Source organism: Cetorhinus maximus, chromosome 2 (genome assembly GCF_964194155.1).
Source record: "Cetorhinus maximus chromosome 2, sCetMax3.hap1.1, whole genome shotgun sequence".
Lineage (NCBI taxonomy): Eukaryota > Metazoa > Chordata > Chondrichthyes > Lamniformes > Cetorhinidae > Cetorhinus > Cetorhinus maximus.
Window position 1 is genome coordinate 178,240,991 of NC_135880.1, and position 27,048 is coordinate 178,268,038.

The window sequence follows — 27,048 nt, forward strand, 5'->3', positions numbered from 1 at the left end:
GGTCAGATTTGGCATTTTCGTTTTCAGAATCAACTCTCCACAACAAATCATCTTCCTCTCCATCCATTGAATTTGATATTTTTGAATAATATGACAGTTTGTGCGTGAATATCTCTTCATGACAGATGCTATTAATGTCTATAATGTTATTGGAAATTACTTCTAAAATGGAGTTGTAGTGGAGTCTGTCTCAATGTATTTAACTGTGTGTGTATTAATTGGATTAAAGCCAGCTTGTCTGGGTGCTTTGATATATAGTAGTTTGAGATGTTAATTGGGTAAACAGTGAAGAGGATAGAAGGTAAAGTGTATATTTGCATTTATTGAATAAAGTATTCAAGAGTGGGAGTAAAATCTTGCACCTAGCTGGGAAATGCCAAGCAATGTGTTTACATTACTAATAAAATTAGTGGGATGAAAATGTTATTGTTAGAGAATGTGAAGTTAAAAGCCTAGTGATACCATAGAAAATTTACATTCAAAGGGGAAGCTAGGCATAAAGGGGGAAAGGAGATTGTGTGTAAGGTAGAGGCATTTAAGATCCAACCAGCCTGTAAGCCTCCAAATGCATCTGTAAAGGAACAAAATTGCAAGGAACCTCATTTTGAATTCGCAAGGACAAATGAGCTTTGCCTGGTGTTTGCTTAAAGCCTATGGGTTACTGTTGCCTTGGTGAAGATTTACCTGGGAGTGATTAATTTGGGGATTTGTTTAAAAGTTATTATGGTAGTAATCTGTAGACATGTGTATGTGTTTAATTTGTTGTAAATTAATAAATGTTTCATTTAGTTTTATATAAAAAACCTCGAGGCTCAATGGTCTTATTCCTGAATTCACAGCTGCATCTCAAACATACCAATTAAAAATATAGGTTATGACAGTTGTTTCAAGTTTCCCTCTGGGATTTAAACAATTTAGCCTTTACCAACTGCTGTGTCATAACAGTACCCCATGACAAGACCACACAATGTCAAATGGGGCAGTGCACATATTTCTACTCATTGCGAAGATTTTTTCTCTGTCGACGATACACCTATTCCATCCAGCGTGAACATGATCCTTCAATGGCTTGTTGGGGCACACACCCAAAGATTGAACTACAGGCAATAGACCCTCTTCCTTTCACTGCAATATGGGTGTTATTTCTTTGCAAGGCACTTCTTGATCCCATTGGTTATATGGGGTCTGATCATATCCCACAGTGCATTCTTTGCATAGGTCATCTCGACACCTATTTCATACATTATTGATTCACAACTTCACGCCATCCTAACATTGTCATGTACATACACGTAACTCCTACAGGGAACTTGATTTTCGGCATGGTTTTACATTTGAAAATTACCATAGGCTTTAATTTTGTTCCAAGGGCCATGTTAGCTAGTACCACTATGAATCTCATCTCCTCTCAAGTCCTATTGTTTTCACTGGAACGGTTTTCAAACATTTCCATTCTACAGTTTGGCTGCTGGGCACATCAGAATTCATGGGCCTGTCATCCATGTTGCTGATGTAACATAGTGGGTACTGGCTTTTTGCTGCTGTCTGATGAACTGCTGGAGACTTATAATTTTAGCGTCAAGGTCTCTTGGTAGTCTCTGAGCGATCTTGGTCTTCTGCCGCAACACTAGACTGTTTCATTCTAAGCAGCTACACCAACTAACTGTTAGTCTGAAATCTTTGGGGACCCAGTGTTTGATTTGACCCAGTTAAATGCACATATGCTATTGTAATTATAGTTTTGGGAAATGTAGGACTGTAACTTTAAGAATACTCCTGTGTTGTAAGGTCATGTGATCAACGTGAACCAATGTGTTAACAGCACGGGGAACCTCCACAAGAGGGAGTTCTTCTTAGTTATGGAGTTTGATGCACACATGTAGTTGCTGCTGCTGTCTTGTAAATAAAGTTAAATGTTTCCACTAAGAAAGTTGGCTGAAGATCAATTCTATAACATATATGCACTGCATTTCTGGTGACAATGTAACCATTTTGACGATTTTCGAGGACCCATTCCGATACGTGCTTAAGATCAGATCAGTGGCTGGTCCCTGTTCTCGTGGGTCACTTGGTCTTGGCAATCTTCAGGGTGGATTCCTTCTTCTTTTATTCTCACACCAGTTTTTCACTAACACTGAATTCCCTCACTGAAGCATGGTTACTTAATGAGTTAGTGAATTTTACACTTCTGAGTTTGATAACGGTTCATATTTCATTCTTTTTGCTGGAGGACCCATTTCTGCTCATCACTCGCTATGCCATGCAATCAGCTCTGTGTGGGCGTGTCTTAAAACTCCCGTGCATCTTTTTTGCAATATAGCCTGCATGATCCCATGCTCCAACTTGCAGTATAAGGTTAATAAAACCACATCTCAAATATTGTGTGCAGTTTTGGTCTCCTTGTTTAAGGAAGGATGCAAATGCATTGGAAGTGGTTCAGAGGAGGTTTACTAGAGTGATACCCGGAATGAGTGGATTGTCTTATGAGGGTAAGTTGCACAGACTGGGTTTGTTTCCACTAGAGTTTAGAAGAGTGAGGGGTGATTTGATTGAAGTATACAAGATCCTGAATGGTCTTGACAAGGTGAACGTGTAAAGGGTGTTTCCTCTTGTGGGTGAATCCAGAACTAGGGGGCACTGTTTTAAGATTAGGGGTTGCCCTTAGAGAACAGAGATGAGGAAACATTTTTTTTCCCCTTCAGAGGATTGTGCAACTTTGGAACTCTTGCCTCAGGAGGCAGTGGAAGCAGGGGTCACTGAACATTTTTAAGGCAGAGGTAGATAGATTCTTATAGGCACGGGAATCAGGGGGTAGATGGGAATGTAGAACTTGAAACACAAACAGATCAGCCATGATCTTATTGAATGACAGAGCAGGCTCGAGGGGGTTGAATGGCCTACTTCTGCTCCTATTTCGTATGTTTGCATTTCTGGGGTGAAAAATTGAGGCTGACTACTAGTGAGTGTACAGCATTTTGTAGCTTAAAAGTGTGGGGGGGGGGCAGGGGGGCACAACTTATACACCAAGTTTATGTGAAAGCATGATTTTTGGTATGGAAAAAACAGCACAATGTACAGTATTTACCATGCTTTATGTATTGACATTATTACACTGAAAACATGTCTTAGATATCCTTGTATTCTCCCTTAATCTAGCCCACCTAATGCCCTGTTTCTGTCTTTGTGCTATTGATTTCTCCTTGCACACCTTGTTTCTCCTCTTTAATGCTACATCCTGGTGCTCATCCCCGTGCCAAATTTATTTAAACACCCACCCACCCCAGCAGCACAAGTAAACTTCCCTGCAATAACAGGTTCCACCTCCCACAGCACTGGTCCCATGATCCCAGGAATCTAAAATCCTCCCTCCAGTCTGCAGTTTCTTTTCCTTTATATATTTTTTTCAATGCGATGCGGGCAATGCTGGTATGGCCAGCATTTGTTTCCTATCCCCAATTGCCCTTGAACTGAATGTCTTGCTGAGCTATTGTAGAGGGCAGTTAGGAGTTAACCATGTTAATGTGGGTCTGGAGTCACCTGTAGGCCATACTGGGCAAGGACGGCAGATTTCCTTGCGTAATGGGCATTAGTGAACGAGATGGGTTTTTACAACAGTTGTTGATGGTGGTTATGGTAACCATTTCTGAGACTAGCTTTATATCCCAGATTTATTAACTGAATTTAAATGGCACCACTGCCATGGCACAATATGAACCCAGGTCATTAGTTGGGCCTCTGCATTACTAGTTCAGTAAGATTACCACCACGCGACTGCCCTCTCCCTAATGCTAGGTTACTGGAAATACTGTGTAGGTCAGGGAATCCCTGTAAAAGAGACAAATGGCCTTTCATTAAAACTGGCAAGATGAACCAAAATCCTGCGGAAGCAGCAGAAATCCTTCATAGTCAGGCATTCCTGGAAGAAAAGCAGCAGTGAATTAAAACACAAACAGTTACAAAATATAACAGATACTGGAAGACTGAAATTGAAATAGAAAATGGGAGGGAGCGTGTGCGAGGGAGGGGGGCGGGGAGGAAGCACAGGGTGAGCGTGCATGAAAAGAAAGAAAAAAAGAGACTGGAGGACAAGTCAACATTTGAGGTCGAGGACTGTTCATTAACACTAAATATATTTAAATCTAACCTCAATTTTGTGTAAGCCACTTTAAGGGCAACAAAGATGGGCAACAAATGCCAGCCTTGCAAGTGGTCCCCATATCCCATGAAAGAATTAGAATTAAACATTTTTTGTTTAGCTACCCTTAATCTGCGAAAGTACAGAAACATTATTGTAATGTAACATCATACAGCAATGATAAAGATCTATCACACATCTAGAGTCAAGGTAGAAATATCAGGCACTCCATGTGCCTCAATCTCTTCAGTATTGGTTGCTTTCTCTTTCTGCGATGTTGTATCCGTATGTGGAGTGGGCAGACGGGTTAAAGGGGACCGAACAGAATGGTCTTGATCTTTTTCATCACTGCCCTCATCACTATCAAAATCAGAGTCATCAATACTGTTGTTGCCATCATCATCATCATCCCCTTTTCCGCTCCTTATTCTGCTTCTTCTGCCTGGATTTATTTCAGCATCACCATTTTCTCGTTGGTCTTCTGCAGAAGACAGCCTGGAGATTGGGGAGATAAAAAATTATACCCACTTCCTTATTTGCCAAGTGTAAAAAAGGAAATAGAAATTACATTCACATAGCGCCTTTCATGGCTTCAGATTGGCAGTGAAGTGCTTTCCGAACAATGAAGTGTGGTCATTGGTGCAACGTAGGAAACAGGGCAGCAAATTGTGCCCAGCAAGCTCCCACAAACAGTAATGTGATAATGACCGGATCACCCGATGTTGGTCGAGGGATAAACATTGGCCAGTTTAGCAAAGGTGTGTCAGAGGATCTTTTACATCCACCTGTGTAGGGGTGGGTGTGGCAGGTCTATATAAAAATCAACATTCGCCACCAAAGCAGACTGCCTTCCACTGAATGGGTCAGGTCCATCGAGCTCTTTTGCACAGTTTCTAAAAATGTTTTACGCACAGGAAATTGGGTGATGGAACGTCAGAAGATAGCAAAGAAATGTGGCATTACTGCAGGGGTGGGAGACCATGACATGCAATACATTTTATTTTTTAAAAAAAATGCCAGGGAGCTTAACAATGCCTGAAACCTCCAGTCAATATAGGAACTGCTGGCGAAATCTGCCCAACATGGTTGGAAACTTTCCCTGACAAACACTTGGTAAAGCCTGTGCAAAATTGTCTCGCACACAAAGCAACTTCACAACATTAGAGGATTGTAAAGCAGGTTTAAAAAAAACGTAATTAACAGAAAATTGAACTTTTTTTATATTGAAGTAGCAAGAGGTGGAATTTTAACCTAACTCTTCATGTTGAGTAACATAGGATCATAAACAATGCTGGTTTTATACCAGTCTGATGATGTCTGCCATATACTTCAGTGGGGAGTAATTATCAGGGCAAAGTGTAAAACCAGCATTGTACCCAATGCAGTCACTGTCCCGATGAGGGAGGGGATAGAGTTTAAAATTGCTCCCCAACCCATCGCTACTGAAATGAGGGAAAAATATCAGCTGCAAGCCTGTACACAACTTTTTACAGAATCGATCTACAAAAAGTTGTCCTGAGGTGACTTTCTCACCCTTTCCCAAATTGTGCTGATATCAGAATGTGAACTTTGATTGAATGAGGAGGAATATAATTTGTGTGTAACTGACAGGAAGAACTCAAACACTTCATATTGGGAGTTCAATAAAACCTAGTAATAGGGAAAAGCCCTGTATGAGACTCTGTCCTATAGTTTTGTTCAATGGGAGTGGTTGCAGCCTCCTCCTCCACTATTTGGACGAGTTGCTCCTCAACTTCTGCCTGCACTTCAGTCCCATGCTCCTGATCTTTGAACTCCCAGTGCAATGGCAGGGATTGGACAGTCAGAGGATCTCCCCACCTGTATCTGTTCCTGGGGAAGATGGCCACCTAGACCTCCAAGTGGGACTTGATCCCTGTGGGGGGGGTTGGAGTCTTCGCTCTGGCTAAGGTTCTTGTCTTTGTCTGGATGCCCTGGAGAATGGGGTGGTGGTGGGAGAATGCAGAGTGCCTGCATATCCACGTGGAAGACAGCAAGTGTAACTGGAGTGTGTAGTCAACACTGGGAATAAACAGTGACAGGTCACCGACCTGAAAACATTTGACTTACACAAAACTAGAGTTAAAAGAGCAGGCCTGTTAACTCTGTTTTCCTCTCCACAGATGCTGCCAGACCTGCTGAGTATTTCAAGCATTTTCTGCTTTTATTGCTGGTAATAACATTAAGTTTCTATGTTTGCTTTTAATGATTATGTTATCAACTGTCTTATGATATGGCAGATGGCAATTGCCAGGCTGACGAAATCCCAAAGGGAAAGTCAGGCTATCACAACAATTTTGCAATTTGTATTTATTACAAGGTGGTATATAACACTGTCATCTTTGGAGATTTTAAAGATTAGATTAAAACATTTATTACAAAAGAAAAAAAATTAAACACACAAGAGTAGTTAAACTTAGTCTTATAACAGTTCCCAAAAGATTTCTACTCAACTAGACTCCCAACTACACACTCCTTTCAGGCAACAATCCGAATAGATTCTTAACCTATAAAATATCCAGCAATATTACCACAAGCACCCACTGTTACTATAAGGGAGGTATTTCACAGCTTCTCTCTCCCTCTCACTTGACAATGGAACTCCAATGCTTTTAACAAAACCTTGCACTCTGGACCAAACCATCACTTCTCTGGGGTGGCTAGAGGCTGCTTTTTCACAGGTCTATTTCACACACTTCACCTTTCAAATCTCACAGGGCCACTCACCCTGCAGCTTTCCATTTTCCTTTAAATATATTTTCTCCCTTTTGATTTGTAAATCCCATGGTTTCATTCTTGCTTTTGAAGTTACCTTTCTCAGAATATAAAAATCTTTCATGTTGTCCTTATGGCCAGCACTTTCGGGACAAATAAACTTAATAACTTCGCCTTATTTATCTTGCCAGTTGTAAAACATCTTATTATGTCCCTTGGAAAATCAAACAACCTCAACAAAGTGCAAATTCCATTCATGCTATCTGCTGAGGCTTCATCCTAGCTCAACCATCTCTATTTCAAAATGCCTGTTTTACACTTAACCCTTTTAATGATTCAAACATTGCAGTCTTTAGTTTAATTTAATTAGTCTCTCTCACACACACACACACACACACACACACACACACAAACAAGCCTGCTTCAGTTTCCCACAGTAATATTAGGGGGAAAAAAAGTTATATCCTTTAAAGTTGTATCCCTTTTAAAAAAGGGTTTTTTTGGTTGATGACCATGGGTTACTTTAAGAAACATCAATTATTCAGTTTTGGTAATAGATGTACTCTGGTGCAGGAACCCATTACAAGAACAGTCTTTGTAATTTTATTTGCCACTCTTAACTCTAAAGTGCATCAAAATTTTCCGAAGCATTGTTTTGTTGTAATGGCGACTGTGCAACTTGTGGCTTCACTCTCTATTTATGAAGACGATCACCATCAATAATGTACTCTCTGCCCATGGCTGATTCAATAAAGCTAACCTACTGGTTATCAGATGAACTAGCAGCAAGCACTGTAGTACTGGAACACAGTGCATTAGTGAAGATCCTGAAGTAAATGTTCCCGTTTAAAAGGAAAAGCATAAACAGCAGAAAAATACATAAATCTGAAAAGAAACACTGGCACTTGGAAAGACATAAGGATGGTTACAGTGCCACCTGGCTGTAGTGAATAATATAGCACACAGTAATCCTGCTCTTCATCTCAATGCAGCTGTCCCTAAGGTGGTTCAACATTTGAATAATAATCTTTTTGTGCAACAGGGCATGGGGTTTCCTGTATTTCATTTTATATAGTTATAAAATAGCTCTCCTGAAAACAGGATTGGGGGCCAACTGAAAATAAGTCAAAACGGAAGTGAATAGATCTTTTTTCTTAGGTAAAGGATATTAAGGGTTACGGAACCAAGGCAGATAGATGGAGCTAAAATACTGATCAGGCATTATCTAATTGTAGATTAGAATGTCATTATTTCACCTGAGTCAGAAGGTTGTGGGTTCAAGTTCCACTCCAGAGACTAGAGTACAAAAATCCATGCTGACTCTTCCAATGCAGAACTGAGGGAGTGCTGCACGGTCAGAGATGACATCTTAAGCGGAGGCCCCGTCTGCCCTCTCAGGTAGATGTAAAAGATCCCACTGTACTATTTAAAAAAAAAAATAGCAGGGGAGTTCTCTCTGGTGTCCTGGCCAATATCGATCTCTCAGCCAACACTTAAAAATACAGGTGATCTGGCCATTATCATATTGCTGATTGTGGGATCTTGCTGTGCGTGAATTGGCTGCCATGTTGCCTATGTTACAACAGTGACTACACTTCAAAAAGCACGTCATTGGCTGCAAAGCATTTTGGAGATGTCCTGAGCTTGTGAAAGGTGCTATATTAGTGCAAAACTGGAGGGGCTGAATGACTGACTCCTGCTCCTATATTCCCAAACTATCTTTCATTGCCAAAGTATGCAATCCTCAGTCACAAGTTGTCGATGCAACAAGATAATAGAATTTAAATTAGCCAATGGGGAGGAGCTTTGCTTCAGATGTTAAATGAAATATATTTAGCCAAGTACAGGAAGAACCATCATCAAAATCATGAGGGGTCTGGGACAGATAGGGAGAAAATGTTCCTATTGGCAAAAGCACCAAGAACTAGAGGATACTGATTTAAACTGAATGGCAAAAGAAGTTTTTTTAAAAAAAATGCAGCGAGTGGTTAGGATCTGGAATGCACTGCCCAAATGTGGAGGATGCAGTCTCAACTGAGGCCTGCAAAAGGGAATTGGGTAATTATTTGGGGAAAATAATTTGCATGGCTACGGGGAAAATGCGAGGAAGTGGAGACTGAATTGCTCCCAGAGGGCTGTCACATACACAACAGGCCGACTGACCTCTTTCTGTCCTGTAACCATTCTGGTGATTCTATGTATCCAGCCAGATTACGTGGTTGGTTACGCAATGAGCAATTTGATTGTCAAATGCAACTAGGGATGGGTGATAAACATGGCTTTGCCTGCATTATCCATATTATGGAAACAAAATAAATGAATAAAAGGCACAAGCTTCAGATCATAGGAGTTCATCTGCGTAGGAAAACTACTTGTTGGGATTTCTAAGATTCCATTGCTTTCTAACCAGTTATAAAAGTATTGCACCAACTACTTACGGGTTCGCAATCTCTTCTTTCTTCCCACATTTGGCACAAAGTTCCAATTTGAAAGCACATGGTTTACACATAACGTGGTAAGAATCCTTCACCGTCTTCTGAAGGCATTTAACACTAAACAAGGTTAAAAAAAGGGGAAAAGAAAAGTCACGGAAGTTGCACACAGCTAAATTTTTAACACCGCAGCTGGCAACCTATGTAAAACGGTAGTTTAAAAGACTAACCAAGTTCTTGTATTTCACATTTCTATTCAGAATTATTAGAATGTTGCAGCACATGGAGGCACCATTCCACCATCAAATCTGCAGTAGTTTTGAGACAGTTGGTCTAATTCCATTCTGCTAGCTTCCCATGCAATTTATTATTCCTTTCTCAATGCAATTATCTTAACTCTATTAATCCTTTCAAAAGGGAATTAAGCATTTGTGATAAGCTTAAAAGTCCATGTTATCGTTTCGCTGACCAGCAGAACTAATTCATTGCTATTTACCTCATCATAACCTGCTCATAATCTTAGACCTCGATAAGATCAGCACATAACGTTACTAACGTATAGCCATTTGTAACAATTCTGGTCAAATAGTAAGGCAGGCTATAAACAAGAAATGAATGAAGTTCGTCCAGAGATGGGGCTGCACTCTCTTTTCTCGTGTGCTTCTCTCTTTGTTGAGATCAGCTCTGCGAAGAGTATCTAATAAGCAGTTAGCATCTCAAGACCACCCAGTAAAACTGCACTCCTCAGCTGGTGGGGTGGTGTTGAATGTAAAGTGTCTGGGAGGTTCTCCATCCCTCCAAAGATCAGTAGGTCCTTCATCTCTGCTATGCCCAACAGGCTGATGTAACTTTAGATGGCACTGCTTTATGAAACCCAAAATACAAAAATCAAAGATTGGGACTCAAAGCCAATATGCTTTTAACAGTTTCTTTTTCACTGGAACTTCATTTCCATCTCTTGATAAATAATATAAAAAATTAAGCAATTGCTGAACCAGAATTGCTTGGCTATTAAGCACGGAGAAAAAAAAGAATTCCATTAAAAACCCTATTCATTAGACAGCTTGGTCACAAATAAATCAACAATGTGGGCATCACATCTAGATAACTGAAAGTCAATGCACAAGGATGCTCTACACTAGAATTTGCCAGTTGAACCTTACAGTAGGGGCATGAAGGGGGAAATGGTTTGTGGAAGTTCAAGGTTGAACTCATTTGCTTTAAACACAGAAAATGGGATATACATTAAAAACCTAATCAGATCATATCACGCCATTGAGGCAATATAAAATTTTGAGTTACATCAAGTCTATGGCCATTTGGTCGAACTGGTCTATGCCAGTGTTTATGCTCCACAGAAGCTTCCTCCCACCCTTGTCAGGATAACCCTTTATCCCTTTCTCACGTACAAACACACCCCTGCAACAGCGCTTTGTTTCTGAATTGGAAACACTCACTTTAAAATTTTATTAAATTCAGTTTTATTAATTTACAGGATACGAACGTCACTGGCAAGTCCAGTATTTATTGCCCTCGAGACAACGCTGGTGAGCAGTCTTCTTGACCTGCTGCAATCCATGAGAAGGTATGCCCAACGTGTTGGGAGGGAGTTCCAGGATTGTGACGCAGGAACAATGAATGAACGGCAATATATTTCTGAGTCAGGATGGTGGGCGATGGTGGGGAATTTGCAGGTGCAAATGGGTAGAGGCTGCAGGTTTGGGAGATGCTGATCAAGCCAGCAGCTTTGTCCTGGATGGTGTTGAGCTTCTTGGAGTGTTGTTGGAGCTTCACTCATCAGCTAAGTGGGAAGTATTCCTTCACGCTTCCGACTTATATTATGGCACAGCCTTTCAGCAAAGTTGAATTATTTAAAAATCCCAGAGAGAGATACTTAAAATATAGGTTATGACAGTTTTTTTAAAAGTGGTATGTTGGTGGTGCAGCTCTAAATTCAGGAATCAGACCATCGAGAGTTGAGGGGTTTTTATGTTAAACTAAATGAAACAATAAGTTACAACACATTAAACATATACACATGGCTACAAATTACTACTATCATAACTTTTAACAAATTCCCAGACTAATCTCCAGTAAGGCAACAGCAACCCATAGACTTTCAGCAGACACCAGGTAAAGCATTTTCACCGTACAAATTCAAAATGAGGTTCCTTTCACTTTGGTTCCTGTGGAGACAGTTGTAGGCTTATAGCTACTTTGATCTTACATTGCCTCTGCCCTGCACACACAAAACTGAAGTTATACCTAGCACGTTGAATGTAAATTCGCATTGTATCACTGGCCTCTTCTAACAATAAAACCCCTTTTATAGTACCAATTTTATTAGCAATAAAACATATTGCTTGGTCGCTGCTCGTTAGGTGCCAGATTTCACTCGCCTTCTTGAATACTCTATTCAAAAAAAAAAATGCAAATGCACTTCACCTCTCTTACATCTCAAAACAAAGCACCCGGACTAGCTGGCTTTAACCCAATTAAGACACACCCACAGACTAAACCTCTATTTTAAAATAAAAATATTTTCCAATATTACATACATTAATAGCTTCATGATATCCCCCTGCTTATCGAAAAATGAACAGTCATAATTCTAAAAGATGGCTTCATTTCAATAACCCATCTCACACTATTACATTACCAGATGCATGCATTAACATATATTACCAACAGAAATCACTCCAGTTCAGTGTCTAGGTTTTTAAAAAAGTCAATTTTCCTTTAAGCTTCAAACTCTTAATAACGCATCCATGAACAGATTTTCTCTTCCAACAATTTGTATAATCCATAAATTAAATGGTTGTAATAATAGACTCCATCTGAAAAGCCTTGTACTTTTGTCTCAAAATTTGTCCAAAAACTTCAAAGGATTATGGTCTGTATAAACAATTGTTTCTGATGAATTGTTTGCAACATAAATTTCAAAACGCTGCAATGCTAACACCAAACTTTCAATCGTTGAATATCTTTTCTGTTGTACAACCAGCTTTGTGAAAAAATACACTATCAGCTTTTTAATTCGTGTCATCTTCTTGTAGCCCCAGTGCCTATAATTGCTTGCATCAACGGCCAACTTGAATTGCTAGGCATTATTGGGTACTGCCAACACTGGTGTCATAGTTAATACAGTTTGCAAACTATTGAATGACTTCTGACACTCCAGTGTCCATTGAAACGACTTGTTCTTTTTTAATAGTTCAGTCAGTGGAGCAACCACTTGGCTAAAATTTGGTACAAATTTTCAGTAAAACCCACTCATGCCCAGAAATCTCAAAACTTCTAATTTTGTTGTAGGCACTGGGAAATCCATGATAGCCTTGACTTTTACTTCTCTCGGAGCCACCTTACCATGTCCAATGGTATGGCCTAGATATGGTTTTTGCAAATTCACTTTTAACCAAGTTCATCACCAAATTAGTTTCTTGTAGTCCAGTAAATAATTCTTCCAGATGCTGTAAATGCTCCTCCATGTCTGACTGAAAACAATTAGATCATCAATATAAACCGCACAATTACTTAGACCTGTAATTACTTTGTTTCTCAGTCCTTGAAATGTCGCAGGTGCATTCTTCAGACCAAATGGCATGACTTTAAACTGATATAGTCCATTTGGCATTACAAAAGCTGATATCTCCTTTGCTCTGACAACGGTACCTGCCAATATCCTTTTAACAAGTCAATCTTTGTGATAAATTTCGATTGTCCCACTTTCTCAATGCAATCTTCTAATCGTGGTATGGGATATGAATCTGTTTTTGTCACTGCATTCACCTTTCGATAGTCCACACAGTCTGTGTTCTCCATCCTGTTTTGGTACCAGTGCAATGGGCAAACTGTAATTACTGCAACTGGACTCAATGATATCATTTTGAAACATGAAATCAATTTCTTTTTGTACTTGTGATAACTTCGCCGGATTTAATCTATAAGGTTGTTGCCATATTGAAGATGGCATTTCTATACATACATCATGTAAAGATAAATGTGTCTTTCCCAACTTATAAATAGGTTTGCGAGACTGCAATAGCTTTTCCAAATCACTTTGACACTTGCTTGGAAGGTAACTCAAAATTTCATTTAAATTTTCAAGCACTCCCTCATTATCAAATTTGATTAGAGGAAAATCAATTTCAGAGTTCTGCACTTCTACCTCTTTCTCATCATCCACCATCACTAAGATCTCTTTTTGTTCCTCTTCCCTGTCAAAGCACTTTTTAAGCATATTTACATGACACACCTTTTGCTTCTTTCTTCTACCTGGAGTATTTATTAAATAATTTACTTCACTCAACTTCTTTTCAATCCTGTTAAGGCCCACTAAATCTTGCATTTAATGAATCATCTAGTAGTGGTAACGAAACTAGTACTTTCTCCCCAGAAATAAAACTGCGAATTTTAGCTTTATCTGCTTTCACTTTCATCATTCGCTGTGATGTCTTTAAATGTTCCCTAGCAAACTCACATGCTCTGTTCAATCTTTCCCAGAAATTCGATACATAATCCAGGAGAGTAGTTTCTGAATTTTGACCCACCAATTTCTCATGAATCAATTTCAGTGGTCCCCTTACCTCATGACCATAAACTAGTTCAAAAAGGCTAAAACTAGTCGATGCATTAGGAGCGTCTCTAATAGCAAATAACAAAAATGGAATTCCTGTATCCCAATCCTGTGCACAATCGTGACAGTACGCTCTCATCATGCTTTTTAAAGTTTGATCCCATCTTTCCAAAGCTCCCCGTGACTCCAGATGATAAGCTGTTGACTTAAACTGTTTTATCCCCAAACTGTTCATTGCTTCCTTAAACAGCTGTGACATAAAATTTGGCCCGTGATCTGGTAAACCCATCTTGTAAAAAATGTAATTAACTCCTCCACAATCTTCTTTTAATATTTCTTAACGGTATCACTTCAGGAAACCTGGTGGGCACATCTATTATTGTTAGTCAAGTACTGATTTCCACTTTTAGTCTTAAGGAGGGGTCCTACACAATCAATCATGACCCTGCTAAAAGGTTCTTCAAATGCTGGTATTGGGATTAATGGCGCCGGCTTAAATCACTGCTTGTGGTTTTCCTGTTATTTGACATGTATAACAGGTTCAACAGAATTTGTCTACATCCTTATGTAATTCCTGTGTTTTCCTAATTCCTAAATGTCTCCCCATTGGAATTTCATGAGCAATCCTCAGAATCTCATTTCTATACCCTAATAGGATAACAATCTGATGCACCTCACTCCAGCTTTCATTTGCTGAAACATGATCTGGCCTCTATTTTCTCATCAAAATACCTTCCCGAAGATAATAACATAATGGAATACATTTTGCTTCTGTTTCTCAATAAGCTTTCGGATATAACTTTTTTAATTGCAAATCATTTTTCTGCAATTCCACTAACCTCTTTGAATTAAACATTTCAGCTGAGTTTTCCTCTATTCCTTCCTCCTGAACAATGTTATCAAATACAGTGCCAGCTAATTGGATTTCAACACCATCTTCTTGCCTTTGAACTACCTGCTTATCTTGTTGTAATGAGATCAAAGGCTCATCGGGAAGAACACGATCAGGAGGCAATCCGGGATGATCCTTCACTGACACCTCTGTTGAAAACACTTCTGCAGGCTGCTCAACTACCATAGGCATCACCCACATTTGTGATCCAGCTATATCATTAACCAGAATAAATTGAACCCCTACCATGGGTAATTTTTCCACCATTCCAACTATAACTTCACCAACCTTCCATTTGCTCTTTAAATTTACCTTCCACAATGGAATAGATTTAGCATCTCCATGATCCCCACTTATTATCACCTAATCCTGCAACACTCCCTTTGAACGACAAATATTACTGTCCCACAACATTAAATGATTGACTAGCCCCTGTGTCTCTTAAAATTTTAAGATCTTTACCACCCTGTACACATCATTGCTTGATCTCTGCTCGCTAGGTGCCAATTTCACCCCAATTTTCGAACGCTCTATTAAAAAAGGCAAATGCACTCTACTTCTCTTACATCTCAAAATAAGTACACATCAAAGCACCCAGACTAGCTTGCTTTAATCCAATTAAGACACTCCCACAGACTAAACCTCTATGTAAAAATAAAAATTATTTCCAATAATATTATATACATTAATAGCTTCATGACACTTGTATGTCATTGCTGGAGATTTGAAGATTCATTTTGTCGACTGTTCTACTGAGCGCTGCCGGATTCTGTACAGGACCAATTACATGCAGGCTTTAAACTTGCTGTTCACTGCACCCTTTAATAAGGTGCAACATGAGTGGGTCACTGGTCCAAGCTAGCAGTCTTCTCTACAACAGGAGCAAGGTGCTCACACAAACTAAGAATGCCTGTTACAAATTATTAAAAATGGCAGCATTAAAGTTGGTGTAGATAACAAAGAGAACAATATATAATAAAACAGCAAATACCCAATCCAACTTCAGTGTTAGGACAGATAAGCCATTGAAAGTAATCACTGGGGAAAAATACTCCAGATGTAATGTTTGACCAGACCCCAGTTTTGACTCTTACCACATGACACCATTAAGGAAGTTATTATGTACACTGTAACAACAGCTCTCCTACAACAATTGGAGCTATTGCAATCAATGTCAGTTAAGCATCAATACCAATCTTCAATATTGCAAGCAAGAAAATAACAGGAGGCTGATGTTACGATGTGGCAGGTGACGTATGCCAGGCAAACCAAATCTATAAGGGAAACTTGGCCATGCTATCACAACGGTTTGCAATTTTATTTTTAAAAACGAGAAGATTTGGACGCTAAATTCAGAAGTAATGAGTCCTCTAACACCTTCAGAGTTTTTAAAAACTAAGTTAAAACATTTATTACCAAAAGAAAAGATTTCAAGCACATACATACGATTACAGTTACTTAACAAATCTCAAAATTCCTAATTAGCCTGACTTCCAACTACACACCCCCTTTAAGACAACAGTCCAAAATAGATTTTAAATTTAAATAGCACGCCAGCAAATTTACCACAGCACCCATTCCATAGTGGAATTCCAAAGGCTTTTCTCCAACTTTGGTTACTGGATACAGCAGGCTTTTGCAAACATGGCTGGAGGCTTCCCAGAGGTTGTTTTACATACTCCTTTCAGTTCTTATATGGCCCCCCCAACATCACTTTTTTCCTTCTTTAAACATGTTTCGCTCTTTAATCTGTAAATTCCATTGTTCTATGTGTCTTTGAAAATGTATTTTTCCTCCCATAATATAAAAATCTTTCATGTTGCCAATATGGTCAGTACCTTTTGGGAAGGCAATGGCATAGCGATGTTGTTGCTGGACTAGTAATCCATAGACCCAGGGTAATTTTCTGGGGTCCCGGGTTTGAATCCCGCCACGGCAGTTAATGGAATTTGAATTCAATAAAAAATCTGGAATTAAAGTCCAAAGATAACCAATAAACCATCGTCAATTGTTGTAAAACTCATCTGGTTCACTAATGTCCTTTAGGGAAGGAAATCCGCCATTCTTGCCTGGTCTGGACTACATGTGTCTCCGGACCCACAGCAATGTGGCTGACTCTTAATTGCCCTCTGAAATGGCCTAACAAGCCAATCAATCAGTTGTATCAAACCACTATAAAAAGTCTTAAAAAAAAAGAACTAAACTGGATGGATCACCCGGAATCGACCTAGGCACTGGAAACTCAGCTATCTCAGCCTTGTCGACCCTGCAAAGTCCTCCTTACTAAGATCTGGGGGCTAGTGCCAAAATTGGGAGAGCTGCCTCACAGACTAGTCAAGCAACCAGCCTGACATATTCATCCTAACGGAATCATACCTTACAGATAGTGTCCCAGACACCACCATCACCATCCCTGGGTATGTCCTGTCCCATCAGCAGGGCAGACCCAGCAGAGGTGGCAGCACAGCGGCACACGGTCAGGAGGGAGTTGACCTGACAGTCCTCAACATGGACCCCGGACACTATGAATCTCATGGCATCAGGTCAAACTTGGGCAAGGAAGCCTCCTGATTACCACATACCGCCCTCCCTCAGCTGATGAATCAGTGCTCCTCCATGTTGAACACCACTTGGGAGGAAGCACTGAGGGTGGCAAAGGTGCAGAATGTACTCTGGGTGGGGGACTTCAAATGTCCAACACTAAAAGAGTGGCTCAGTAGCACCACTATTAAGCAAGCTGGCTGAGTCCTAAATGACATAGCTGCTAGACTGAGTTTGCAGCAGGTGGTGAGGGAACCAAGAGGTAAAAACATACTGGACCTCATCCTCAACAATCTGCCTGCCGCAGATGCATCTGTCCATGACAGTATCGGTAGGAGTGACCACCACACAGTCTTTGTGGAGATGAAGTCCCATCTTCACATTGAGGATAGCCTCCATCGTGTTTTGTGGCACTACCACCATGCTAAATGGGATAGATTGCGAACAGATCTAGCAACTCAAGACTAGGCATCCATGAAGTGCTGTGGGCCATCAGCAGCAGCCGAATTGTACTCGAACACAATCTGTAACCTCATGGCCCGGCATATCCCCCACTCTACCATTACCATCAAGCCAGTGGATCAACCCTGGTTCAATGAAGAGTGCAGGAGGGCATGCCAGGAGCAGCACCAGGCATACCTAAAAATAAGGTGTCAACCTCGTGAAGCTGCAACACAGGACTATTTGCATGCCAAACAGCATAAGCAGCAAGTCAGGGACAGAGCTAAGTGATCCCACAACCAAAGGATCAGATCTAAGCTCTGCACTCCTGCCACATCCAGTCATGAATGGTAGTGGACAATTAAACAACTCACTGGAGGAGGAGGCTCCACAAATATCCCCATCCTCAATGATGGGGGAGCACAGCACATCAGTGCAAAAGATAAGGCTGAAGCATTTGCTACAATTTTCAGCCAGAAGTGCCGAGTGGATGATCCATCTCGGCGTCCACTGGAGGTCCCCAGCATCACAGGTGCCAGTCTTCAGCCAATTTGATTCACTCCACGTGAGATCAAGAAACGGCTGAAAGCACTGGATACTGAAAAGGCTACGGGCCCTGACAATATTCCGGCAATTGTACTGGAGACTTATGCTCCAGAACTTGCCGCGCCACTAGCCAAGCTGTTCCAGTACAGCTACAACACTGGCATCTACCCAGCTATGTGGAAAATTGCTCAGGTATGTCTTGTACACAAAAAGCAGAACAAATTCAGCTCGGCCAATTACCGCCTCATCAATCCAGTCTCCATCATCAGCATCAAGGAGCCCCAGCAAAACTGGAGTCAATGGGAATCAAGGGGAAAACTCTCCATTAGTTGGAGTCATACCTGGCACAAAGAAAGGTGGTTGTGGTTGTTGGAAGTCAATCATCTCAGCTCCAGGGCATCACTGCAGGAGTTCCTCAGGGTAGTGTCCTCGGTCCAACCATCTTCAGCTGCTTCATCAATGACCTTCCTTCCATCATAAGGCCAGAAGTGGGGATATTCGCTGATGATTGTGCAATGTTCAGCACCATTCGCCAAATGCAGCATGACCTGGACAATATCCAGGCTTGGGCTGACAAGTGGCAAATAACATTCACGCCACACAAGTGCCAGGCAATGGCCATCTCCAACAAGAGAAAAAAAAAAACCATCGCCCCATGACGTTCAATAGCATTACCATTACTGAATCCCCCACTATCGCCTTTCTGGGGGTTACCATCGACCAGATATGGAACTGGACTAGCCATATAAATACTGTGGTTACAACATCAGGTCAGAGGCTAGGAATCCTGCGACAAGGAGCTCATCTCCTGACTCTCCAAAGCCTGTCCACCATCTACAAGGTACAAGTCAGGAGTATGATGGAATACTCCCCACTTGCCTGGATGAGCGCAGCTTCCACAAGACTCAAGAAGCTTGACACCATCCAGGACAAAGCAGCCCACTTGATTGTCATCCCATCCACAAACATTCACTCCCTCCACCGCTGACGCACAGTGGCAGCAGTATGTACCATCTACAAGATGCACTGCAGGAATTCACCAAGGCTCCTTAGACAGCACCTTCCAAACCCATGAGCACTACCATCTAGAAGGACAAGGGCAGTAGACAGATGGGAACAGCACCACCTGGATGTTCCCGTCCAGGTCACTCAGCACCCTGACTTGGGAAATATTTCACCGTTCCTTCACTGTCACTGGGTCAAAATCTTGGAACTCCCTCCCTAACAGCACTGTGGGTGTACCTACACCATATGGACTGCAGTTCAAGAAGGCAGCTCACCACCATCTTCTCAAGCACCAGTAGGGATGGACAATAAATGCTGGCCCAGCCAGCGAAGCCCACATCCTGTGAATGAATATAAAAATAAACATCATAGATAAAAGCAAAAAACTGTGGATGCTGGAAATCCAGAACAAAAATAAAAATACCTGGAAAAACTCAGCAGATCTGGCAGCATCTGCGGAGAGGAACACAGTTAGCGTTTCCAGTCCGTATGACTCATCCACAGAACTAAGTAAAAATAGAAGAGAGGTGAAATATAAGCTGGTTTAAGGTGGCGGGGGGGTGGGACAAGTAGAGCTGGATAGAGGGCCAGTGATAGGTGGAGATAGCCAAAAGATGTCATAGACAAAAGGACAAAAAGGTGTTGAAGGTGGTGATATTATCCAAAGGAATGTGCTAATTAAGGGTAGAAAGCAGAACAAGCAAGTTACAGATAGCCCTAGTGGGGGTGGGGTGAAGGAATCGAAAAAGGCTAAAAGGTAGAGATAAAACAATGGATTGAAATACATTTAAAAATAATGGAAATAGGTGGGAAAAGAAAAATCTATATAAATTATTGGGGAAAAAAAGGTGGGGGGGTGGGGGGGGGGGGGGGGGGTGGAAATCGGAAAGGGGGTGGGGATGGAGGAGAGAGTTCGTGATCTAAAATTGTTGAACTCAATATTCAGTCCGGAAGGCTGTAAAGTGCCTAGTCGGAAGATGAGGTGCTGTTCCTCCAGTTTGCGTTGAGCTTCACTGGAACAATGCAGCAAGCCAAGGACGGACATGTGGGCATGACAGCAGGGTGGAGTGTTGAAATGGCAAGCGACAGGGAGGTCTGGGTCATGCTTGCAGACAGATCGAAGGTGTTCTGTAAAGCGGTCACCCAGTCTGCGTTTGGTCTCTCCAATGTAGAGGAAACCACATTGGGAGCAGCGAATGCAGTAGACTAAATTGAGGGAAGTGCAAGTGAAATGCTGCTTCACTTGAAAGGAGTGTTTGGGCCTTTGGATGGTGAGGAGAGGGGAAGTAAAGGGGCAGGTGTTGCACCTTCTGCGGTTGCATGGGAAGGTGCTGTGGGAGGGGGTTGAGGTGTAGGGGGTGATGGAGGAGTGGACCAGGGTGTCCCAGAGGGAATGATCCCTTCGGAATGCCGCCAGGGGGGCTGAAGGGAAGATGTGTTTGGTGGTGGCATCATGCTGGAGTTGGCGGAAATGTCAGAGGATGATCCTTTGAATGCAGAGGCTGGTGGAGTGATAAGTGAGGTCAAGGGGGACCCTATCATGTTTCTGGGAGGGAGAGGAAGGTGTGAGGACGGATGCGTGGGAGATGGGCCGGACACGGTTGAGGGCCCTGTCAACCACCGTGGGTGGAAAACCTCAGTCAAGGAAGAAGGAAGACATGTCAGAGGAACTTTTTTTGAAAGTGGCATCATCAGAACAGATGTGACGGAGGGGAAGGAACTGAGAGAATGGAATGGAGTCCTTACAGGAAGTGGGGTGTGAGGAGCTGTAGTCGAGGTAGCTGTGGGAGTCGGTAGGCTTGTAATGGATATTGGTGGGCAGTCTATCACCAGAAATTGAGACAGAGAGGTCAAGGAAGGGAAGGGAAGTGTCAGAGATGGACCATGTGAAAATGATGGAGGGGTGGAATTTGGAAGCAAAATTAATAAATTTTTCCAGGTCCAGACGAGAGCATGAAGCAGCACCGAAGTAAACATCCCACCATCCCTTTGAAGCCCAAACAACTCCTTCACTTATCTAAAAACGCAAATTTCCTTCACACCCTACATGCTAAAGCCTTATCCATGTTTACTCATTAGCATTTCAAATGCCTTTTACCCCTAATTTACTTTGATAATATCAAGCTTGCAGCCTGACTCTAATTTAAATCACACAGGCAGAACCATCAACACTCTCACCCGTAAACCTATGTCACAATTAACCACAAAGTTTCGTGACACTGACATCATGTTGATATCAATTAATATGTTACAACAGTGGCTACACCTCAAAAACTACTTTGTGGCTGCAAAGGTCCTTGGGATGTCCTGAGGAGGTGAAAGTCGCTTTATAAATGTAAGTTGTCTTTACTGCCACTAACATTCCATTGATGAGGATGACAACCTGAGGATACTAGTATTGAAAGCTACAGGGTTTTCCATGGATCACAGAAAGACCACAAAATAGAAATTAGATCCTTTGTAGACATCAAAAATATATCCACAACTCGCAGTAGCCAAATTATAACAATCATGATTTCGATAGAACGTCAGGTGACACAAATGCAGAAAGGCTACCTTTGTTTATTCAATGCACAAAGAAGCTTTTAACTCACCATTTCCGAGCCTGGTTAAGTGGTTTGTATTTGTTGTATTTTATTTTCCATTCCAACACTTCCTTACAACGTTTACAGACACCTGTATGCACCATAGCATTTAATCTCTGGGAGGAAAAACCAAATGATTTAATGCATTAATACAACTTAAGCATCTACTGCAAAAGATTCAACAAGGATGATGATTGAATGGAGATGGTCTAACTAACAGGAAAGGCTGAACCGTTTGGGGCTCTTTTCTCTAGAAAGGAAAAGGATAAGGGATGACCTTTTAGAGGCCTTGGGTTCGATAAAGTAGACGTAGAGATGATGTTTCCACTTGTGCAATCATCATTATAAAAGGCAGCCATTGATAAATCCAATCAGGAATTCAGGCGAAACTTTTTTAACAAGAGAGTGGCGAGAATGTGAAACTGCTAACACACAGAGTGGTCAAGGCAAATAGTATGGATACATTTCAGGGGAAGTGAGATAAATACAAGGGAGAAAGGAACAGAAGGAGATGCTGATGGGGCGAGATGAAGAGGGGTGGGAGGAGGCTCACGTGGAGCTTAAACACCAGTACAGGCCAGTGGGGCGAGATGGCCTGTTTTTATACTGAATATACCTTGTAAGCAATTCACTAGTACAAGGTTCAGCTTAGCTCAGTCAGTATCACTCAAAAACTACAGAATCAGAAGTTCAGGTGGGCTGAAGTCCCTTTGTGTTATGCATCCCAACATTGTGTATATTTATTTAGCAAGAAAGCTGACAATCTTGGAAAATGGTGCCGATAGTTCCACTCAAGGCCACTAAAACCATGTCAAGCAGACTAATAAGATTATGTACAAATAGAGGATTTTCTGCATAAAATGAGATTTGAAATAAAATATTAGGAACAGGAGGCAGCCATGGCTGAATTATGACCCAAATCCATATACCTTATAGCTTTGTCTTCATATCCCTTAGTACCTTTAATGATTTTTGTTAACTACTCTCAGATTTAAATTAACATTTAACCTAGCATCAATTAGCATTTGCAGAAGAGTGCACCAAACTTCTACCTTTGCATGCAGGTGTTTGTTTCTCAACTTCACTCTCAAAAGGCCTAGTTTTAATTTTGAGGCCACAAACCCTTGTTCCTAGACTCTCTAACCAGTGGAAATGCAGGGTGTGCATACAAGCCTTTTCCAACTTTGGATAGAAGCAAATTGTAAGTGACAATTAAAAGCATCATTCATAACATTTTTAACCTCATTGTTGCAATGCTGAAATGGATTGAAAATGGCAAATGCAAGTGAAAAAGTGAGCTGTTAACAGAACAAGTCCATAAAATCCTTAACACTGAAAACTTTATGAAATATGCTCTAAGCAATTTACAGTTTGCTTGTACCATATGCACATCCAAAGTTACTAAAGTTGAAAGTTTCACCAGGACTTTATAAATACTCTGTAGTTTCTCTCTATCTACTCCCATCAATTCCCACAAATAATTTTGGAAACTTTGATCAAATCACCACTTAAATCACCCAAGTTCCAGGGAACACAGCCCTAGTTTGTGTAATCTCTCCTTATAACTTAACCCTTGAAGTCCAGGGATCATTCTAGTAAATATAGGCTGCACTTCAAGACCAACATAAACTACCCAAGGTATGGTGCCCAGAAATGAACCAAGATTTCCATCCAAATTCAGGGAAGGATTTGAAGCTGACAGTACACAGGGAATATTAGACTTTCTTAAGGTGGGGTGAGGTTAGAACTTTCACTGGGCATCAGCAGCATGTGTGTTTAATGATGGGAACCAGAAACTGAAAACTTACAGCACCAAAAGGAGGCCATTTAGCCCATCATGTTTGTGCTGGCCAATTAAAGGATCTATTCAGCCTAATCTCATGTTCCAGCTCTTTGTCTGTCACCCTGTAGGTTGGGGCTGTTCAAGTGCATATCCAATTTTTTTTTTCAAAATGCGATGAGGGTTTCCGTCTCTATCACCCTTTCAGTCAGTGAGCTCCAGATCCACACCACCCTCTGTCTGAAAAAAAATTCTCAACACCCCTCTAATCCTTCTGCCAATTTCTTAAAAATCTGTGCACCCCAGTTTTGACCCCTCTGCTAAGGGAAATAAATCCTTCCTATCTAAGCCACTCAATTTTATACATCTTAATTAAATCCCCCTTTATCCTCCTCTGTTCCAAAGAAAACAATCCCAGCCTATCCAATCTTTTCCCAGTTAAAATTCTCCATTCTTGGATAAGATTCTCATTAACCTCCTCTGTATCCCCTCTAGTGTGATCCCACCCTTTCTGTGGAATCCAATTTTCCATTAGATATTTAGTTTTATAATTTACAAATGCAAAGGTGGAACTTTATTTTTAGGTGGGCCCATTTATGTTTCTTGGCTATAAATACATAATTGCAAATCATTCCTGTAATACTCTGTGTTTACTGAAAATTAATTGCAGTCACATCAACGACAGAACAAAAAGTTTCAGACAGCTTATTTTCCCACCCACTGAGCACAGCCATCGAATGTTTGAGATAAATTGGTCCATGAGCACCTGTTTCAGCCATACAAGTATCAAAGAGTAGCTGGGATGCACATCTTTACCCAGTGGGTGCTCTGTTCCCATGGCATCGCTGGGCTGGTTTATAGAAGTATTATAAATGTACTGAAGGCGCTTGCCTTCATCCACTGAAAACCAAAAATGGTCATGTGCCAGAGTTCCTTGACTCATACCTCACAACTCTGCAGCATGGGTAATTTTAAATGGAAGAGAATTGTGGCGTAATTGGCCCGTGCTGAATTTTTCCTGCTCGAGCATCCACCTAGAATAAGACAACACAAGAGGCCACTTGGGCTATCGTGCCTATGCTGGCTCTTTGAAAGATTTATCCAATTAGTCCCACTCGTCTGCTCCTTCTCTGCAGCCCAGTAAATATTTTTTCACCTTCAAGTATTTATCCAAGTACCTTTTGAAAATTAATGTTGAATCGCCCTACCCTCAGGTTACTCCACCACTCATTTTCACTCTCCGCACCCATCACAATTTTGAACACCCCTATTAAAACTCCCTTTACTTTGTTCTATGGAGAACAGTCCCCAGCTTCCCCAGTCTCTCCATGTAACCCTCATCCCTGGGACCATTCTAGTAAATCTTCTCTGTACCTTCACACAAAGCTTTGCTAAAGTGTGGCACCCAGAATTAGTCACAGTACTCTAGCTGGGACCGAAGCAGTGACTTGTAAGGGGTTAGTCCATCTTCCTGAAAGTAGCAATGTCTCTGTAACATCCAGCACGCAAAGCAACCATAGAAATCGAATATTATTTTGTGGGCAGCTATTCAAAGTAATTGTAAGAAAATTAAGTTGCAAAATGCCATTGAAGAAAATAGGTTAGGTTATTATGGAAAGGTTACTTGAAAATTAAAATCTGAAATATAATCATGTAGCAATGTGCTTCATCTTTATCCAATTTCACTCTTAATAACGTTTGATGAATGTGGCTCACACCAAGAGCATTGGACCAAGCCCACAAGAGAAAATAAATTTGGCACCCATACATTAGCAGATTCCAGAGTGCGATTACCACAAGCTGTTCTCTTCCAGTTTGGTGCACATGACTTGCTGGACACGCCATGTGATATTTCTGGATTGGCCAGTGCAGAGTCAGCTTTGAAAACAACCGCTCCTGATTTTGGACTTCCTAATATAATCTTTATTTCAAAAGGAGCAAAAGAAACACCATCTGTGGGTGACTTTTGTTTCAAAAGAGAAGGACCGCAGGACAGTAATTTGGATTTTATTCACCTAAAGCCAACTTTTAGTCGCCAAAAAGTTTGGTTACAATCTGAGGACTCATTCTCATGTCTTTTAGCTACATTTAATTTATGTTACATCAGCAAATTTCTCTGTCTTTAAGTTCAGCTTTTGATTCAGTGGGCAACATTCTCACCCGAGTCAGAAGGTTGTGGGTTCAGGTCCCATTCCAGAGTCCTGAGCTCATAATCTAAACGGACAGTCTAGTGCAGCACCGAGGCAGTATTGTACTGTCAGAGGTACCCCCGTCTTTTGGGTGAGATATTAAACTGAGGCCCCATCTGCCCTCGCGTGTGAGTGTAAAAAAAGAGTTCCCCTCAATGTCCTGGCTGATATTTCTCTCATTCAAGGTCATTAAGAGAGGTTATCTGGTCATTACCATATTGCTCTTTGTGGGAGCTTGCTGTGTGCAAATGGTTTGTCGCTTTCCTGCATCACAACAGTGACTGACTGCACTTCACCAGTACTTTATTAGCTATATTTTGGGATGCCTTGAGGTAATCAAAGGCACCATACAAATGCCAGTTCCGTCTTTCTAGTAAAAGCAATTTAAAAAGGAGCTCGGCAAAGGGCCGTCATTTCTGGCAAAAATGGGAGGTGGTGTAAAGCCAGCTACTGATTTGCTATATCCCATGATCAAATTCACTTCCTGGGCCTTAGGGCATGCGGCATAGAATACAGAAGTTGAAACGTAGCAGAGAGTCTATATACAGCTTGAGTAAGCCCACAGTCATTACTGCAGCTCCAGGTTCCACACCATCGGAAGGGTGGAGGGCTAGAAAAATTGGGGCTGGTTTCACTAGAACAGATGAGATTGTGTGATTAGATAGAGGGGTTTAATATTCTCACAGGATGGACAGGTTGGGTGGACAACCTTGATGCAACAAAATGTACAAGATGGAATAAATGAGACTTGGGTACAAATAAGAGGGCTCCAAGGTTGTGGAATGCGTTGCATCATTCCACGAGCGCTGGACCCTTTCCAAAGGCTAGGCGATGTCCAAGGAAATGATAGTTAGCGATGGAAGAAAAGAGGATTTTAAATTTTTCAGAAATAGGTTTTTAAATGGAAAGAACAAAAGACTTGCAGTTATGTAGCATCTTTCACGGCATCCTAAAGCGTTTCAGAGTCAATAGTGTACTTTTTGAACTGCAATTGCTGTTATTATCTAGTGAACGCCGCAGTCAATTACACACAGCAAGCTCCCACAAACAGCAATGTGATAATGACCAGGTCTTTGTGGAATAAATATTGGCAAGGACACCAGGAAGAATTCAACATCAACACTTGCAAATCTAAGAGGAAATCAGCAGATAAGGCCAGACATTACAACAATACAAGGACAAAATTAAAGGCT

General features: G+C 41.2%; 1 protein-coding gene across 3 annotated transcripts in view; it reads right to left on the reverse strand.

Moving 5' to 3' along the window:
- Nucleotides 1-3,073: 3,073 nt before the first annotated feature.
- Nucleotides 3,074-27,048, reverse strand: part of c2h9orf85 (chromosome 2 C9orf85 homolog) — a 28,643-nt gene continuing 4,668 nt past the window's right edge. For 2 of the 3 annotated variants that reach the window (XM_078529644.1, XM_078529636.1), the window contains exons 3-6: nucleotides 25,435-25,587; nucleotides 21,896-22,002; nucleotides 9,307-9,420; nucleotides 3,074-4,630 (exon numbers count right to left, since the gene is read on the reverse strand). In XM_078529644.1, coding sequence (XP_078385770.1) covers nucleotides 4,327-4,630; nucleotides 9,307-9,420; nucleotides 21,896-22,002; nucleotides 25,435-25,587 — 678 coding nt within the window. In that variant the 3' untranslated portion in view covers nucleotides 3,074-4,326. The remainder of the gene's footprint in view (nucleotides 4,631-9,306; nucleotides 9,421-21,895; nucleotides 22,003-25,434; nucleotides 25,588-27,048) is intronic. The other variant, XM_078529655.1, reaches the window with a different exon arrangement.